The sequence below is a fragment of the Nomascus leucogenys genome, chromosome 6 (genome assembly GCF_006542625.1).
Source record: "Nomascus leucogenys isolate Asia chromosome 6, Asia_NLE_v1, whole genome shotgun sequence".
NCBI lineage: Eukaryota > Metazoa > Chordata > Mammalia > Primates > Hylobatidae > Nomascus > Nomascus leucogenys.
In genome coordinates, this window is record NC_044386.1 from 71,178,959 (window position 1) to 71,198,813 (window position 19,855).

At 44.7% G+C, this 19,855-nt stretch overlaps 1 protein-coding gene across 3 annotated transcripts in view; it reads right to left on the minus strand.

The window, feature by feature from the left end:
• The window catches only part of FAM189A1 (family with sequence similarity 189 member A1), a 455,446-nt gene extending 435,915 nt beyond the window's left edge, over nucleotides 1–19,531 (minus strand). For all 3 annotated transcript variants that reach the window (XM_030814405.1, XM_030814404.1, XM_003280653.4), the window contains exon 1: nucleotides 19,199–19,531. In XM_030814405.1, the coding sequence (XP_030670265.1) occupies nucleotides 19,199–19,417 (219 nt within the window). In that variant the 5' untranslated portion in view covers nucleotides 19,418–19,531. The remainder of the gene's footprint in view (nucleotides 1–19,198) is intronic.
• Nucleotides 19,532–19,855: the final 324 nt, after the last annotated feature.

Here is a 19,855-nt window from a genome sequence, read left to right on the forward strand (position 1 = left end):
TGAGTGACAGAAGTGCCCAGTGGGACAGAGAGAGAGGAGTCTGGGCCCAGGAATGTCCTCCTGCTGACCAGCTGCAGTGAAGCTCCGCTGGCCCCATCTCTCAGTGTCAGCCCTGCCCTTGCTGTGTCCACTGCCAGGGTGTCCCCTGCAGGGGCACTCACTGCACAGTCATCATTCCCAGGGAGCGTGGCCACTTCCCCTTGCTGCTCCACCACACCTCTGTTTTAGGTGGCCCTGAGGATGCTCTGAGACTGGGTTACAGTCTCCATAAGTTCCAGCTATGGATGTCTGCCCCACAGCCTCATCTAGGGAAGTCTGTTTGCCCACCATTGAGGAGCCCTGTGGCGGCACCTGGCTCTTCCCTCTCTGCTATGTTCAACATGTCCCACAGCAACATGGAAACTAGCAGATGTCTTTATTCCACACACTGTCCATGGGAAATTTCAGACCCAATCTTCTAGACCAGAGGTCAACAAACTATGATCCCTGGGCCAAATCTGGCCTGCTGCTTTTATAAACAAAGTTATACTGGAAAACAGCTATACCCATTCATTTATGAATGGTCTATGGTTGCCTCCACACAATGACGGCAGAGTTGAGTAGTTGCCACAGAAGACCATATGACCACAAAGCCTAAACACTGACTCTTCTGTATAGAAAAAGTTGGTCCATCTCTGGTCTACACGTTTTCCTCCCCCAGTGCTATCTTATGGCTCCTCCATGATAGTGGAAGACATGGAGGGCAAGGGGACAGATGGCCAATGTCCAGTCCTCATTCATTCAATCATGTGGGGTAGTACAGGGTGCTACGGTGCTATGTCCCTTTTTGGGGACCCAAGAAGCTTCTTCACTTCCAAATCTCTCCACCTGCTCAGAGTCCTTCCTCCCAGACTCATGTGGCTTTCTCCTTCCCCTTCCTTTCCAATCCCTGATGGAGGGGAACTTCTCTCCTGGGAATCATCTCCTCCATCCTACCACCTTGGAACTTAAGAATAAAACCATTTTCAGGCCTCCTAGCTTTGCTCTCAGTATATAAAAGAAACTTTCTGGAATATGATTCTTTTTCTCTTGCCACAAAGCCTAGTTTTCACGACTGTAGTCCCCCTTGAGACTGAAGAAAGTCAGTGCCGGGACTCCAAGCTGAGTAATGAGCTCTTTGTTCTAGATAGTGCTTACTCTTCCCCCAAAGATAAGAACACCCTTGATTTAATGGGTGGGAGAGCTGCAGGGTAATATGATTCACAGAAAGAAAAAAAAAGGTCAATTTAAATTTTCAAAACTATTATTCTTGTAATAACTAGACTGAGGTCCAAAAAGTTTCCACCAGGCTATGGAAAGACAGATATAGCATGAAACTTGGAAAACTAGGTCAGAACTCAAGAGAGAGCCAGCTGGAGATGGGCCCTGCTAATCAGTCTCTGAGACTGTGAGCTGCTCCCTTGGAGTTCTCCTGCTGATGGAGTTCATTTGGGTGGAAGAGGAGAGAAAGACGGCCATTGAGAGTTAGGAATAAAAGTTAAGATCAGTTACTGGCAGAGGAAACAGAAAGAAGAGTCTCAACTCAGCACATGAAGGAGAGAGGCTTTAGAGTGATAAGATGAGCTGCACCTAGGAACTCTCAGAGTCTACAAGTTCCAATAGCTAAAGCAAAAAATGGGATAAAAAAAACAGGTGACGAAAGGCTACCTGCAGAAATATAGATTAACCCTGGGCCTCCAGACCCCTATGTCTCACACCAGCACTTAACAGCACCAGTATGCATTCTCAGGCAGAGGAAAAAAGAACGCCGCACTCCCCAAAGAAATGAGCCATTGGCCTCTTCTGCTTTCAAACTGGGAAGTCATGCCCCCCAGAGCAGACACTCTTCATATTAGCCAAGATACGACAGGAGGGGCAGCTCATCTATGCCCAGCCCAAGCATCCAAAGGTGAGGCCGCCAGCTGACATGCTCTGCCCACATCCAGACAGAGCTAGGCCACTCCCTCATTTGATGGGGAGGTCAGGGACATAGAACATGCCAAGCACCTTTAATCAACCCTATAAACATCAAAGGACAACCAAGGGCCACCAGTCTGTTAAGGAAAACCAAAACTATCAAAGATAAAGATTTAGAGCAATACACAGAAAAACTGACTCTGGAGCAAACTAGAAAACGTGTCTTACTTAATTCCAATTAGTACCCTCAGGTAGAAACGAAAAAAATATGCAACCAAAAGATAAGACAAATACTAAGAAAAAGTAGCAGGAAATATAAATGAGAATAAAAAATGTGTAAAATAACAAGTTAATCTCACCTGTTCTGTTTCAACCCTGTGCTAAGTCTCCAGGAGGCTTAGAACCGCCACTCAGATCTTCAGCCAAACCAGGATGAAATGTAACAACTAGCAACTAATGTCAACCCATGCTTGGGTCCAAGACTGACCGGGGGCAACCTGCACGGTCAGATTGTTTATACAAAATGTTCAGCATAATGGTCTGCACCTGGTTTTCTGAGTTTTTGTTATTGAACTCATCATGCATCCTGGTTCTAGATACCTGACCAAAGGGGTAGGAAAGATTCCTCCTCCAATGAGCCTGTTGCTCCCAAAGCCAAGAGTCTCACCAATATCTTAATGATTCACAATCTGAAGACAAAGTGCATCCTGTGTGACAGAGAAAGAAAGACCTCTGGGAGCAGCACATGGGTGGGCTGGACCTCTCTGGTACTGGCCTGTGTGACCTTCCTCCTCCTGCCCTGCACCATTTCCCTTTCTGAAAGCCTTAGAGCCAGGCAAAGTGGCTCATGCCTGTAATCCCAACACTTTGGGAGGCCGAGGTGGGAGGGTTGCTAGAGGCCAGGAGTTTTGAGACCAGCCTGGTCAACACAGCAAGAACCCATCTCTACAAAAAAATTAAAAATTAGCTGGGCATGCTCCTGAGTGCCTGTAGTCCCAGCTACTCGGGAGGATCGCTTGAGCCCAGGAGTCTGAAGCTATAGTAAAATGTGATCACACCACTGCATTCCAGCCTGGGTGACACAGTGAAACCCCAACTCTTAAAAAAAAGAAAGCCTTACCCAAGTATACCCTGGGGAGTCTCAGAGTCCTTCCAGCTGTCCAACCCTGTGTCACTGATGTATTTAACGGGTACAATGTTCAGTATTTGGGTGACGGATACCCTAAAAGCCCTGACTTCACCACTATACGATCTGTGCGTGTAACAAAATTATACTTCTACCCCATAAATCTATACAACTGAAAGTAAATAAATAAAAATTAAAATTCAGTAGGTGGTCCAGAAGATGGAATTAAAGAAATCTCTTGGATTATAAAGCAAAAAGCACAGCAGTGGAAACTGTGAGAGAGAAGTTAAGACACCTGGAAGATTAACACAGAAACTCAGATACCTGGCCAGGCACAGTGGCTCACACCTGTAATCCCAGCACTTTGGGAGGCCTGAGGTCAGGAGATCAAGACCATCTTGGCCAACATGGTGAAACTCCATCTATACTAAAATACAACAAATTAGCCAGGCGTTGTGGTGGGCACCTGTAGTCCCAGCTACTCAGGAGGCTGGGGCAGGGGAATCACTTGAACCCAGGAGGCGGAGGTTTCAGTGAGCCGAGAGAGATTGTGCACTGCACTCCAGCCTGGCGACAGAGCGAGACTCCATCTCAAAAAACAGCAACAACAAAAAAGTCAGACACCTAACTAACAGGAGTTCCATAAAAGAGAAATGAGAGTTGAGGAAATACTCAAGGAACAAAATTTTCAGCATGAAAGAAAGAACACATTGAGTAGCTAAGACCCATCACTAAGTTCTGCAAAATATCAGAAAACCAAGAACAAAGAGTAGACCCTAGCAGCTTCCAGAAAAGCAGGTTAGGTTACCAGCAAAAGAAGATGAACCAGATTAGCATTAGATGCTTCTTCAGTGGTGTCGGTTATGAAGACAATGGTGTGCTTGCCACCAAAGAAGTAACAACAGAGGGTTGAAATATTTAACTCTGAGGAATAGGGAGGGCAGGAGCTGAGGAGTAGGTTTTGCCTTTCATTCTGTACCTTTCCATACTGTCTGAATGTTTATTTCCATGAACACATATTGCTGTCATCATCATCGTCATCATCATCATCATCATCATCATCATCGTAAAGCACACATATATATATGGTTTTATGCACAGATACATACATACATATTTTAATACGTATATGTATGTTTCATGATGGTGATGATGATGCTAACAGTAATATATGAAAACAATCAGTAATATATGAAAAGAAAAATTAGTTATATATGAAAAAAGATAACAGAATATATGAAAAGTACATTATATAATATATAATATACATATATTAAACACACATTATATATAATACACATTACTATATATATATATACACACACACACACAGCACTAGTATGCATTCTCAGGCAGAAGAAAAAGAATGCTGCACTCCCCAAAGAAATGAGCCATCGGCCTCTTCTGCTTTCAAACTGAGAAGTCATGCCCCAGAGCAGACACTCTTCATATTAGCCCAAGATATGGCAGGAGAGGCAGCTCACCTATGCCCAGCCCAAGCATCCAAAGGTGAGGCCGCCAGCTGACATGCTCTGCCCACATCCAGACATCATATATATATATATACACACACACACATATATATACACACACACATATATATATACACACACATATATATACACACACATATACATATACACACAAATATATATACACACATATATATATATACACATACATACATATAATGGGCTTTGAGTACCAGGGGAGCATGTCACAGCGGGGCTCTTTCTCCACACAGACACAGTGCTTCTCTACCTCCTTAAACTCTCCCAGATGTCACCCCACTCACAAAGAGGCATGCATCTGGGCCACTGGGAGCAACCACAGGTAGAACTTTTGAAGTCACTGGGCAGTTGCCTTGCTCAGGGGGTTTCAAAGGTTGTTTTCTTCTCTGTTTTTTTATTGTTGTTGTTATTGATGATATGGCAATAAAGCAATAAAGTATCATGAAATGTACATACAATTATATGTATACTTTTTAAACACATTCTCTTTTTTCCAAAGAGAAAGCCAATCTTGAGGAGCAGCTATTGACTGTGTTATGACAGACTCACAGCCCTGTTAACCTGCTCACATTTCTTAGGTGTTACTTCCTCTTCTGGAAGAGTCCACTCTGGGGTGTCTCATACCCTCTCAAGGCACCAAAGACAGGGGCAGGCCCAGAGAGAGGACCTGGGTGTCACCAATGCTGGATTTAATGAATTGGCAGGTGCAAAGCAGATGCTATGTTCCTGTGCTTTTTTCTGACACTGGGTCAGAAATCAGTTTCTAAAAACATAGTATCCCTTTGCAAATGGTAGAAAAGAACTTGGGTATAATTGAAAAAAGATGTGGTTTTTTTAAAAATCAAGAGACTGATGAGGATATGCTCATTGTGGCTAAGTTGCTTATTAACATGTTAAGTAGGTATCATTATCATAATCCTTTCAAATTCTGCTGAGGGTTCCAAAACTGTCTTTCAAAATCACTATCCCTATTCACTACCAAAGCCATTATCTATAATTTCTCATTACAGATGAGAAGCCAGCACATCTCTTATAATTAGTTAACTTCGAGGTTTACTTTTCAAATAAAAATTTGCTTTTTCATGAAGTTCCACATGTTCTCTGTTTTCTCTGCAAAAGAGTGAGCTTAAACTTTAAGGATTTATTTAAGAACAAATAACTTGAATGTTTGTGTAATAATTATGTCATAGGCTCTAGTAGCTGGGATGCAAAAGAAGTAGTTTGTTTACATTTATTATGCCCTAAATACTAGACTCACCAACACCCCTTCTTCCCCCGCAAATGCCAGTGTTTTAACACCCTCCATTCCTGTGGGCTGCCTACATCACCCTCCATCTCACTGTACCATGTCCTTCAGGTAAATCATGACACTTTTATCAGCAGTTGGAAGTGGAGATAAGAGCAGTCCAAGCTTATAAATTGAAACTATAATTCCAAAACATGATATCAAAAATGGGGACACGTTGGTCAAAGTGTGCACGTTTTCAGTTAAAAGATGAATCCATACTGGGGTTCTAATGTACAGCCTGTCAAGTACAGTTAATAATATTGTCTTGTATACTTGAAGTCGGTTAAGGGAGTAGATTGTAAATGTTCACACACACACATACAGGTAACTATGTCAGGTGATGGATATGTTAATTAGCTTGATTGTGGGAATCATTACACAGGTATACTTACATCAAAACACCATGCTGTATACCTTAAGGATGACAAATTTTTTATTTGTCAATCATCATACCTCAATAAAACTGAAGAAAGGCCAGGCATAGTGGCTCACACCTGTAATCCCAGCACTTTGGGAGGCTGAGGCAGGCAGATTACAAGGTCAGGAGTTTGAGAACAGCCTGGCCAACATGGTAAAACCCCGTCTTTACGAAAATACAAAAATTAACCGAGCATGATGGCACCCAGCTACTCAGGAGGCTGAGACAGGAGAATCGCTTGAACACGGGAGGCGGAGGTTGCAGTGAGGAGAGACCACACCATTGCACTCCAGCTTGGGTGACAGAGTAAAACTCTGTCTCAAAAAAAAAAAATGGGGAAAAAATTTAAAATGCCTAAATGCAGGAATAGAATTCAGGTAGGCCTGAAGCTCAAGCATGCCAGGGGACAGTGGGCCTAGGAACCACACCTTAGATTCACCTGGCCTCCAGAGAGCAAGGCTGGGCTGCACCTGGCCAACACATAGGCAGGCATGTAGCCAGAGCTCCAGAAAAGCTCAGAGAAGCGACTGCATATCCCACCTCCACCACAAAGGCAGAGTAGGCTTCTCAAAGGCCCTGAGAGGACCCCCTCCCCTCATCAGGCGATTCTCCTAGCAGTACGTGCCTATGGGGAACCAATGAGGGAGAGGTCCTGGGGACTGAGAGGAAGCCATGTTCTAGCCTTTGCTGTCTGTCAGCATCCTTCCTTCCTTGACTGTCAGCCTGAGAAGAGCTCTGTGATGACAAAAAAAAAAAAAAAAAAGAACTACATGGTTTAAACTCACTATCAAACATGGAAACAACAGAGTCTGAAGAAACCATCCTAGGTTTTATTATAATATCCTTAGTCTTCAATAAAACTATCAGACACAGTACTTTTGACCCTTTCAAAATTCCAGTTTGAAATCTCCCCAAACAAAAAGGTGAAATACAAAGGAAAAAAAATCTCTTTCATACACTCAAATTATGTAGACCCTGGCATAATGTTCAAGGTCCGTTTTCTTTTGAAGAATTATTTTTAAATGAACCGGGCCAGGGATTCTTCCTGTGGGGCTACAGAGTAGAAGATGACAAGGGGGGAGGGGGTGAAAGTATAAAGAAACCATTTGGCTTGAGCAAGGGGGATTGTGATCACAGCTGTCATTTAGTCTGGTGTACTAACAGAAAACACAGATTTAAATAGATTGTTAAAGAGGAAAGTGTAACCACTAGAAGAATGTAGACACAAAGGAGAGAGTGGTTGGAGTTCACGAATACACATTTTTTAAAAGAAGGCATACGAATGGCAAACAGGTATATGAAAAAATGCTCAACATCACTAATCATCAGGGAAATGCAAATCTAAACCACAATGAGATATCATCTCGCACCTGTTAGAATGGCTATTCTCACAAAGACAAAAGACAGCAAATGTTGGCAAAGATATGGAGAAAAGGGGAAAAATTTCTCTGCTGGTGGGAAGGTAAGTTAGTACAGCCATTATGGAAAACAGTACGAAAGCTCCTTTAAAACTTAAAAATAGAACTATCCCACGTAGCAATTCCACCTTTGGGTATATATCCAAAGGAAATGAAACCAGTATGAATGAAGAGATATCTGCACCCCCATGTTCTAAAATGAATTCATAAATCCATACATATATACATACATACATAGGAGAGAATGGAAAAGCTCTTCCTACAGTAGAATAACAATAAATGTAGAAGGAATGGGCCAGGTGTGGTGGCTCACGCCTGTAATCCCAGCACTTTGGGAGGCCGAGGCGGGCCGATCACAAGGTCAGGAGATCAAGACCATCCTGGCTAACATGGTGAAACCCCATCTCTACTAAAAATACAAAAGAATTAGCCAGGCATGGTGGCAGGCGCCTATAGTCCCAGCTACTCGGGAGGCTGAGGCAGGAGAATGGCGTGAACTCAGCAGGCGGAGCTTGCAGTGAGCCGAGATCACGCCACTGCACTCCAGCCTGGGCGACAGAGCGAGACTCCGTCTCAAAATTATAATAATAATAATAAAATAAATAAATAAATAAATGTACAAGGAATGGAAATAGAAAAATTATGACTTGGCAATCATCATAGAGGAGGCTGGTTCGGGTGGCAATCATCAACAGATGTGAAGTTGAAAGATAGAGGTTTGACCAGAAACAGGATATTGGCATAATCTGAGACTTCCTTACACAAATTATAATTAAAGGGGAAATGGTGAATTTAAAATGATAACACCTGGTGGACAGCAATAATGTTAGGTGATCAAGGTGAATATCACCAATGGTGGGAAGGGCTGACATCAACGCCTCCTGATGTGATGCACTGAGAAAAGCATGGCATCATCTTTGGGATTGTCCTGCCAAGAATACATGAGCCAAGTCTGGCCATGAGGATAAATCAGATGGATCCAGGTTCAGGGTCATCCTACAGAATGCAAGGCCTGTGCCCTTCAAAACTGTGGAAAACGTGAAACAGAGAGGAAGGCTGAGGAGAGTGAAGACACATGAAAAATACTCCTGTTCCTGGGTAGGACCCTGGGCCAGAGAGGAAAAAGAAACACTATTTGGGCAGGTGATGAAATTGGAATGGGGTCTACAGATTGGATAACAATGTTCTTCCAATGTTAATTTCCTAATTTGGAGAGGTTTATGATGAGTACATAAAGAGCATCTATGAGTGGTGAGAATATACACTGAGTTTTTTAGGGGTGAAGCAACATCACGTCCACAGCTTTCTCCCAAAACACTGAGAAAAAGACTAATGATAATTGAGAAATTTTTTACCTTGAGAAAGAGAATGTGCACAAGCTCAAGCCATGGGGTAAATGCAATAAAATGTTTACAATTCGGGAATTTAAGAGAAGAGACACAGGAATTCTTGGTTCTGTTCTGTAACTTTTCTATAAGTTAGAAATTATTTCAATAAATTTGCAGAAAACAATATTAAGATAGAGTTTCATTGTTTTTCAGCATAGAATTTGGCTAGGAGTGCTCCAGTGTACCATATCGTCAAATGACTAGGACTTTTGACCTCGTGCCCAAGGGAGGGTTCTGTGTGTGTGTGTGTGTGTGTTTTGTTGTTGGTTTTTTTGGTGTGTTTTGTTTTGTTTTGTTTTGTTTTTGTTCTTTGTTTTTGTTTTTGTTTTTGAGATAGGGTCTCTCTGTCACCCAGACTGGAGTGCAATGGTGCAATCTCAGCTCACTGTAGCCTCAACCTCCCAGACTCAGGTGATCCTCCCACCTCAGCCTCCCGAGTAGTTGGAACTACAGCTGTGTGCCACCATGCCCAGCTAATTTTTTGTATTTTCAGTAGAAACGGGGTTTTGCCACATTGTCCAGGCTGGTCTTCAACTCCTGGCTCATGTGATCCACCTGCGTCAGCCTCCCGAAGTGCTGAGATTACAGGTGTGAGCCACCACACCCTGTCAGGTTTTTTTCCTTATCTTTAAAATCCATTATTTTACAGGGAAACATGTCAATGCTGACTATTCTCCATTGATTTTTCCCAGTTACACAATGTAACCTTTCAAGTCTTCTTTTATTTTAGGAAAGTTTTCTTGCATTATAGTTCTAAATATTTATGCTATTCTATTGCTTTGTTTTTCTGTGCCTGGACACTAATTATACATATATTGGACCTCCTTTGCCTGTGTCCTACATTCCTTTAATTCACTATATCCTCTTCTTTTTTTTATTATTTTTCTCCTTTCCACCCTCTATTTTTATTTCTGTGCTTCCTAAGAATGTCTATTTGCTCCCGTGTTCCTTCTAATTTAGTCTTCATTTTTGAAACTCACTTTTCCAAATTCTTTTCTGATATCTCTCTGTTCTCCTTTCATAATTTCCTGTTATCTAGCCATATCTTTTGTAGTTTTTATAACTTCTGATTCAGGATGGGAACAGTGGCTCATGCCTATAATCCCAACACTTTGGGAGGCCGAGGCTGGTGGATCATCTGAGGTCAGGAGTTGAAGACCAGCCTGGCTAACATGGCAAAACCATGTCTCTACTAAAAATACAAAAATTAGCTGGGTGTGGTGGAAAGCGCCTGTAATCCCAGCTACTCAGGATGCTGAGGCTGAGGCAGGAGAATCACTTGAACCCGGGAGGCCGAGGTTGTAGTGAGCCAAGATTGCTTCATTGGACTCCAGCCTGAGCAACACAGCGAGACTCTGTCTCAAAAATAAATAAATAAAAGTAAATAAATAAATAAGTAAAATAAAGTTTCTGATTCATACTACTTTTATGAAACTTTATTTTCTTTTAGCTTATATTGAAATATTAATTTATAATTTTTCTGGTGTGCTCTCATTTTCAGTAGTGCCATTATGTTCATTTTCATCATGTTTTCACTGAATAAATGTTGCATGAGGTTGGATCATATTCCTTTTTTGTTGCCCATGATTAAATAAGGTGGATTTTCCTGATCTATTAGGAGGAAGTACCTAATAGATCAGGAAAGTTCCTCATGAAGATATGGACTAGGATTGCTTTCCCATTTGGCTCTAGTGATCTGTGAAAGACTCAAATAGGAATTCTCCAGGTACCCACTTGTTTCCCAGCATCAAGCCCAGAACCTTTGTAAAGCTCAGAAAGATCTCTTGCCTCTAGTCCTTTGCTCCAGCTCTAGAACTTCGAAGTCTTTCTTTTCCAAGGCTATATGCTCTCAGCTTTTGATGTTATCTTTTGCTGTTAAAGCAGTTTTTGAGATCTTTTTCCTTGGGGGTCCCCTTCCATACCTCCACCATCTGAACCTTTCTTCTCTCGCCATCTGTCTTCTGCTTAACTTAGTGTATGTTTCCAGTAATTTCTGCTCAAGGTGAGGTGCTGTCCTTCTAGAAGGAGGACTTACTGTACGTTTCTGAGATTCTCCAAGGCCTGTGCCACCATATCGACGCTGATTCTCCCAGGTCCACACACAGTTGGTTGCTCTCACCTGTTGCCAGAAGCCTGGGAGCCCCTTTCCAGTTTTGCCAGTTGCTCTCAGGTCTGCCCACCCGACTTCCATCCTACTTTAAAGGGTGAGCAGCTCATGGTAGTTTTTGAGTTCCACCACCTGTCAATAGTTCCTTTCATTTCACATCACTCCCCTGAGGCCACTGTGGCTCTTCTCCAGGTCCTTCTGATGCTGGTGGTTTGGCCACACCCACCCAGTGCTGGGAATAAAGGGGTGGGGAGAGAGTCCCCATCACTTTTGTTGACTTATCCTCTTTGAGCTTTATCTATGGCTGTCTTGCTGATTGGTTTAGCTTCCAGGAGGAGTTCAGGAGAGACTGAAAAACTACTTTGCCACCATGAATACATCCCCATAAAACATGTTCTGAAGGGCATAAAACAAGGAACAAAGAAATGAAGAGACATACTCTGTTTCTGAATTGGAAGATTTAGTATGATAAAACTGTCAATACTCCCAAAATTGATGCACTATATTAAAAGTTTTAAAATTTTCTATCTGGCAAGACACCAAAAATTAAGCAAAATGAGAAAATATTTGCAACACATAATAAAGTATCCATGGAAATTCAGATCCAATGAAATATCTTTCTGCTTCTATCAAATTAATAAAAATGCTCAGCATTGCTAATATCCCACACTGCAAGAGGACAGGAAAAGGGGCACACACTGTAGGTTTCTGTGGGTGGATGTGCCTACATTCTTTTGTGAAAATTAATCCAGAAATAGCTAACAAAACTCCCAATTTGAATACTTGTCGACTAGCAATTCCACTTTGGGGAATCTATCCTCAAAAAAAAAAAAAAAAAGAAGTGGCATCTCAGGCTGGATAAGCAGCATTGTTTGTAGAGACATAGAACTGGTAGAGATTATTCCAAGCAGGAGAATAACTGAATAACTTGCAATAATTCATACTTTGGACTACTCTACAGCCATTAAAAATAATGTGTTAAAAAATAATAATAGAGTTATGGCTGGGAATATTCGTTATACATTAAATTTTTAAAAGAAGTTACAGAGTAATATGGGTGGTATAATGTCATTTTTGTAAATTGTTTTTAAAACGAAAAGAAACATTTTCCAGCCGGGTGCGGTGGCTCACGCCTGTAATCTCAGCACTTTGGGAGGCCGAGGCAGGTGGATCACGAGGTCAGGAGATCAAGACCATCCTGGCTAACACAGTGAAACCCCGTCTCTACTAAAAATACAAAAAAATTAGCAGGGTGTGGTGGCAGGCGCCTGTAGTCCCAGCTACTCAGGAGGCTGAGGCAGGAGAATGGTGTGAACCCGGGAGGCGGAGTTTGCAGTGAGCCGAGATCGCACCACTGCACTCCAGCCTGGATGATAGTGCGAGGCTCTGTCTCAATAAAAAAAGGAAAGAAAAGAAACATTTTCCATACATATATATACAAATTCTAATACATTTTATGATTGTAAACGGAAGCATGGAAGGACTGCATTAAACAACACTGGTAATGTTGGTGGTCTATGGGTAGAGAATTGGGGTAGGCAAAAGCTATACATTGTTTGTGTGCGTGTGTGTATATATATGTGTATATATATATATATATATATATATATTTTTTTTTTTTTTTTTTTTTTTTTTGAGACAGAGTCTCGTTCCGTCACTCAGGCTGGAGTGCAGTGGCACGATCTCACTCACTCCAAGCTCCGCCTCCTAGGTTCACACCATTCTCCTGCCTCAGCCTCCCGAGTAGCTGGGACTACAGGCACCTGCCACTATGCCCAGCTAATTTTTTGTATTTTTTTTTTAGTAGAGACAGGGTTTCACCGTGTTAGCCAGGATGGTCTCGATCTCCTGACCTTGTGATCAGCCCGCCTTGGCCTCCCAAAGTGCTGGGATTACAGGCAGGAGCCACTGCGCTCGGCCCATTTTTTTTTGAGATGTAGTTTCACTCTTATCCCCCAGGCTGGAGTGCAATGGAGTGACCTTGGCTCACTGCAACCTCCGCCTCCTGGGCTCAAGCAATTTTCCTGCCTCAGCCTCCCAAGTACCTGGAATTACAGGCGCCCACCATCACACCTGGCTATTTTTTGTATTTTTAGTAGAGACAGGGTTTCACCATGTTGGCCAGGCTGTTGTCCAACTCCTGACCTCCAGTGGTCTGCCCACCTCAGTCTCCCAAAGTGTTAGGATTACAGGCGTGAGCCACCGTGCCCAGCCACTTTTTTATTTTCAGTTATTTTTATTTTTTATATATTAATTTCAGAGTATGAAAAAAATCCAGTGGAGTTGCTTTTCAAAGGAAAAATACACACACACACACACACACACACACACACAGACACACAGAGTCAGCTCCCAGTGGCTATGTCTTTACCAACATATGTAACTGGTAATGTGGATAACTCACAATGTAGCTGTTTGCCTCTGAGTTCTGGGCATTAATAAAATCTCCAAGAAAAATTAGAAACTACTCTATTAAAGGATAACTATTCAAGACCTCCATCCAGCTCTCTTGGTCTTCTAAACTATGAACACAGCTCATTACCTCTCAAAATGGGCAGGACGTCTATCCACAAGGGAACTGATCCACCTGCTGACTCACTGGCTGGCACAGCCTGGCACAGGAAAACCACCCGCAGGGGGTCCTCAAACAATGGAAACTGCACAGCTCTGTGTTCATCACAGACCTCCGGCCAGGCCTGCCACCCACTCCTGTCTCCAACCTTGCCGAGTCCTCCCCTTGCAACCTTAAACTTCTTCAACTTGGCCCAATAGAATGGCTCCTTAAATTTCTCTTGTATCTTCACCTTTCCAGGCATGTTTTATGCTTTTCCTAAGAACGAGAGAGCCTCCTTGCTGAAGTGGACCCCTTTACCAGCATGCTTTATTTCATCCCCTTCTGCCTAATGGTTAGCAGGAGTTTGGCCTCTAAAAAGTCAGAGCACTGGCCAGAACTTCCAGCACTATGTTGAATAGGAGCGGTGAGAGAGGGCATCCCTGTCTTGTGCTGGAAGTTCTGGCCAGAGCAATCAGGCAGGAGAAGGAAATAAAGGGTATTCAATTAGGAAAAGAGGAAGTCAAACTGTCCCTGTTTGCAGATGACATGATTGTATATCTAGAAAACCCCATTGTCTCAGCCCAAAATCTCCTTAAGCTGATTAGCAACTTCAACGAAGTCTCAGGATACAAAATCAATGTACAAAAATCACAAGCATTCTTGTACACCAATCACAGACAAACAGAGAGCCAAATCATGAGTGAACTCCCATTCACAATTGCTTCAAAGAGAATAAAATACCTAGGAATCCAACTTACAAGGGATGTGAAGGACCTCTTCAAGGAGAACTACAAACCACTGCTCAATGAAATAAAAGAGGATACAAACAAATGGAAGAACATTCCATGCTCATGGGTTGGAAGAATCAATATCGTGAAAATGGCCATACTGCCCAAGGTAATTTATAGATTCAATGCCATTCCCATCAAGCTACCAATTACTTTCTTCACAGAATTGGAAAAAACTACTTTAAAGTTCATATGGAACCAAAAAAGAGCCCGCATCGCCAAGTCAATCCTAAGCCAAAAGAACAAAGCTGGAGGCATCACACTACCTGACTTCAAATTATACTACAAGGCTACAGTAACCAGAACAGCATGGTACTGGTACCACAACAGAGACATAGATCAATGGAACAGAACAGAGCCCTCAGAAATGATGCCGCATATCTACAACTATCTGATCTTTGACAAACCTGACAAAAACAAGAAATGGAGAAAGGATTCCCTATTTAATAAATGGTGCTGGGAAAACTGGCTAGCCATATGTAGAAAGCTGAAACTGGATCCCTTCCTTACACCTTATACAAAAATTAATTCAAGATGGATTAAAGACTTAAATGTTAGACCTAAAACCATTAAAATCCTACAAGAAAACCTAGGCAATACCATTCAGGACATAGGCTGGGCAAGGACTCATGTCTAAAACACCAAAAGCAATGGCAACAAAAGCCAAAATTGACAAATGGGATCTAATTAAACTAAAGAGCTTCTGCACAGCAAAAAAAACTACCATCAGAGTGAACAGGCAACCTACAGAATGGGAGAAAATTTTTGCAACCTACTCATCTGACAAAGGGCTAATATCCAGAATCTACAATGAACTCAAACAAATTTACAAGAAAAAAACAAACAACCCCATCAAAAAGTGGGCAAAGGACATGAACAGACACTTCTCAAAAGAAGACATTTATGCAGCCAAAAAACACATGAAGAAATGCTCATCATCACTGGCCATCAGAGAAATGCAAATCAAAACCACAGTGAGATACCATCTCACACCAGTTAGAATGGCCATCATTAAAAAATCAGGAAACAACAGGTGCTGGAGAGGATGTGGAGAAATAGAAACACTTTTACACTGTTGGTGGGACTGTAAACTAGTTCAACCATTGTGGAAGTCAGTGTGGCGATTCCTCAGGGATCTAGAACTAGAAATACCGTTTGACCCAGCCATCCCATTACTGGGTATAGACCCAAAGGACTATAAATCATGCTGCTATAAAGACACATGCACACGTATGTTTATTGCGGCACTATTCACAGTAGCGAAGAGTTGGAACCAACCCAAATGTCCAACAATGATAGACTGGATTAAGAAAATGTGGCACATATACACCATGGAATACTATGCAGCCATAAAAAATGATGAGTTCATGTCCTTTGTAGGGACATGGATGAAACTGGAAAACATCATTCTCAGTAAACTATCGCAAGGACAAAAAACCAAACACCGCATGTTCTCACTCATAGGTGGGAATTGAACAATGAGAACTCATGGACACAGGAAGGGGAACATCACACTCCGGGGACTGTTGTGGGGTTGGGGGAGGGGGGAGGGACAGCATTAGGAGATACACCTAATGCTAAATGACGAGTTAATGGGTGCAGGAAATCAACATGGCACATGGATACATATGTAACAAACCTGCACATTGTGCACATGTACCCTAAAACCTAAAGTATAATAAAAAAAAAAAAAAAGTCAGAGCAACTAAGTTCAAAGCTACTTCATAGCTGAGTGACCTTGGATAAGTCACTCATCCCTCTTCCCCTCAGTTTACTCAGCAGAAGCACCAAGATTTCTTGAGGCTTTGGCTTGGAACAGAGTCAGGCTCAGTTTGGCTGTGTTCCACTGGCTAAGGCAAATCAGAGGCCCAGTCCAAACTCAGGGAGAGGGAACCACACAAAACCCTGAGCACCAGCAGGCAGAGGCCACCAGAGTAACAGGCTATTACACACACAATAAGTAAGTGCTCACTAAGCATGGGCTATCTGTCTTAGCTAATAATTTTGTTTCTTAAATCTAGGAGAGTTGTTTTTACAATGGGTTTTCACCATGTGCAAACCACAGAGAGGGCCTAGAAAGCCATATGTTGCTAAAGAGCACATAGGTCTCATTTTAGAAGATTTAGAGAACCAGAGGGCAGCCCTAAGCCCCACAGTGTGGATTTCTGTATGAAACCAGCCCAGCCATCCCAGCTGCCATTCTTAAATGAAGAACAACCTTGGCAAGGCAGTTGCACCAATCTCAGATGACAGGCATATACATGGCAATGGGTCAGTGTTCCCCACTCACAATCATGTTAACATGCAAACCTGTCTCAACACAGCAGGAACCAATAATCATTTCTGCAAAGGGTTGTAGACAACAGGTGAAAAATGGTATACACTGTACCATACTGAAAGAACTTTCAAGGTGCTTGCAGCAAAGTAAGTTTGAAGACAGAAAAGAAGCCCATGAAAAAACAGGAGGGTAGGAGATGGAGGACCCGGGACAGAAGTCATCTTATAATCTCTAAAATGTAAGCAGAGTGTGCTGTGTTCATTGTTGATTCCCAGAGCCTAGAGGAATGCCCATACATAGGAGAACTGTGTGGAATTACTCAGAATCATAGGAAGTTAGAACTAACAGGTTATAGGCCGGGCACAGTGGCTCAAGCTTGTAATCTCAGTGCTTTGGGAGGCTGAGGCAGGAGTATCCCCTGACATAAGGAGTTTGAGTTTGAATCCAGCCTGGGCAACATAACGAGACCCCACGTCTTAAAAATAAATGTTTTTACTATTAGCCAGGCATGGTGGTACACACCTGTAGTCCTAGCTACTTGCAAGGCAGAGGCAGGAGGATCGCTTCAGCCCAGGAGTTCCAGGCTGCCGTGAGCCATGATAGTGTCACTGCACTCCAGCCCGGGCAAAAGAGCGAGATCCTGCCTCTTAAGGCAAAAAAAAAAAAAAAAAATAGGTTAGAGCTGTTGAAGAGAGTAACACTGCAAACGCAAACTGAATTAACTGTTTTACACATTTATTTAACTCTTTAAACTAAAATGTAGGGGATGTGCATTTTTCACATAAATAAGCTTTTCTACTGTGTCCAATTAATGTTTTCCCCTTTAGGTTTATTATTAAAAGGCAGTTCTCTCTCCACACCCTTGGGAACCCAAGGCTAAACCAGGAAGGGTGGGCTCAGGGAGGAGCCAGGAAGTGGAGCTAATTCACCACTCTGCCACCTGTAGGCTGGTTCCAGCAGACTTAAACCTCAGTGCCCGCTAGACAGACATGAGAACAATGCATATCAAATAATGGTAAAAACTGAGCAACAGATGTGTGAAAACTATAGAGAGGGGCATTTAAATCATGGCCCCCGTGTGCTTGCCTCCAACCTCCTCTCTTTGAATACTCCCAGCTATGACCACACAGTCTGTTGTTCCTATTCAGCTCTCCAAGGCTCACCCTTGATCTGAAATACACTTTGAAAATTAATACTCCCATTAGGATGAACAACCACACCTGTATCGATCGAGGTGTTCCAGAGGCAATTTTGCTCAGATCTTATGGTAAAAGCCATGCAATGAACTTAAAGAACAAAGACCATTATGAAATAAACAAATAAGCAAAGCTGGACGAATTTTTCAAATTTTAAAACTCAAGAACAAATAGCAAACATTACTTATAAAGGATTCGTTTGGATTTCTGTAGATGGAAGTAAAACATACCGAGTTTACAAGCCTATGCGATGTATTTCAGCACGATCCACCAAATGCAGTTACAGATGTCAAGAGTTCTCAGAACAAGTGCCTCTCTTCATAAATATCTGCTCTACATATATATCTCTCCCATTCCCATAACGTCCATTCTTTGTTAATATAGGAAAAAAACCAACTTTCATCAAAATGCTACAAAACGCCAAAAATTAACTCTTGGGGACAGTCACTTTAGTAGAGATGTCTTTCTTCTATGGAGATTTGTTCACCACTGGCTTCTCTGATTTGGTGATTAAGAGTCTGAAAATCGGTCATCCTTAAGGTCTGGAGCTCAGAAAGCACGCCGCCCCCCCTTGCCCGCCCCCTGCCCCAGGACGCCAGATGCGGGTCGCCTGCCCAGTCCCGTCGCCCACAAACCACGCCGTACTGGGCGGACGCGGGAAACCAGAAGTCCCGAAGCCAAGTCAGCGAGCAGCCACAGGGGCTGCCCGGCCCGTCCCCGATATCCGGGCTGACCCAAAACCCGACGGGACGCGCCTCTCCCCCGCCCCGCCCCACGGCCAGAGCCGCAGCGAATGCGAGAGGCGCGCCCACACGCTGCTCCGCTCCGGGTTCGGATCCCACCTCCTCGCCTCGGCCGCGGCCGCTTGGCTGGCGAGGTCGTGTCCCCGGCGCTCCCTCCGGCCGCTGCGGGCTCAGAGGACGGCGGGCGCCTGGCTGCTGTTTCCTCCAAGAAAAGTAACTCCGGGAATCAGCGCAATAGGAGCGGGAACGCGATGCTCCGAGAGCGGCGAGCCGGGCCCTGGAGTTATTCTGCTCGGAGTTTCGAACTGCGCCCTGCGCTGCAGCTACTCGACCCCGGCGTTGGCGCCCGGAACTTGCCGCCCGCGGTGGCGTCCCGGCGGCCGCAGCGCCTAGCCCCCCGGCCGGCGCAGTCCCCGGAGCCCGTCCCCGCCTGGTCGCAGACACTCACCGAGAAGCCAGCCCAGAAGGGGCAGGAGTGGCGGACGCGGGCCGAGGTGGTGAGCGCCAGCGCGGCGAAGCTCACTGCCACGATGAGGCATCCGAGCGCCATCTGCGTGGCCCCGAGCGCCAGCACGATGCGGGAGCGGCCCGGGCACTCGCGCAGGCGGGACAGGCTGCGGGGCAGCGCGGCTGGACGCGGCGCTCGGGGGCCGCTGGCCGGAGGCATCGCGCCGGGCGCCCGCACGCCTCGCCCGCTCCCGCCCGGCCCGGCGCGCGCCGCCGCCGCCTCTCCTCACAGAGGGTCCGAGGCAAGTTGCGCCGGGTGCAGGCACGGCCTCCCAGCCGGCTGCGGGGGCTGCGGCGGCTGCGGCGGCCGCGCGCCGGGAGCCGGCCGGGCCGGGCGGGGAGCCGGGCGCCCGCAGCCCCCGCCGGTGCCCGCGCCCATGCCGCCGCCGCCGCGCCGCCCGTCCGCCGGCCGCGCCGCGCTGCGCCCTCCCCCGCCCGCCCCGCGCGCTCCCCGGCCCGAGCGCGGGCGCGAGCCGCCGCCGCTGCTGCCGTACCGGGCGCGAGCCGCTGCCGTCCCCGGGCGCGAGCCCCGCCGCCGTGCGCTGGGCCCCAGCTGGGGCGGGAGCGGGAGCCTGGACCCGAGAGGGGCGGGGAAGGC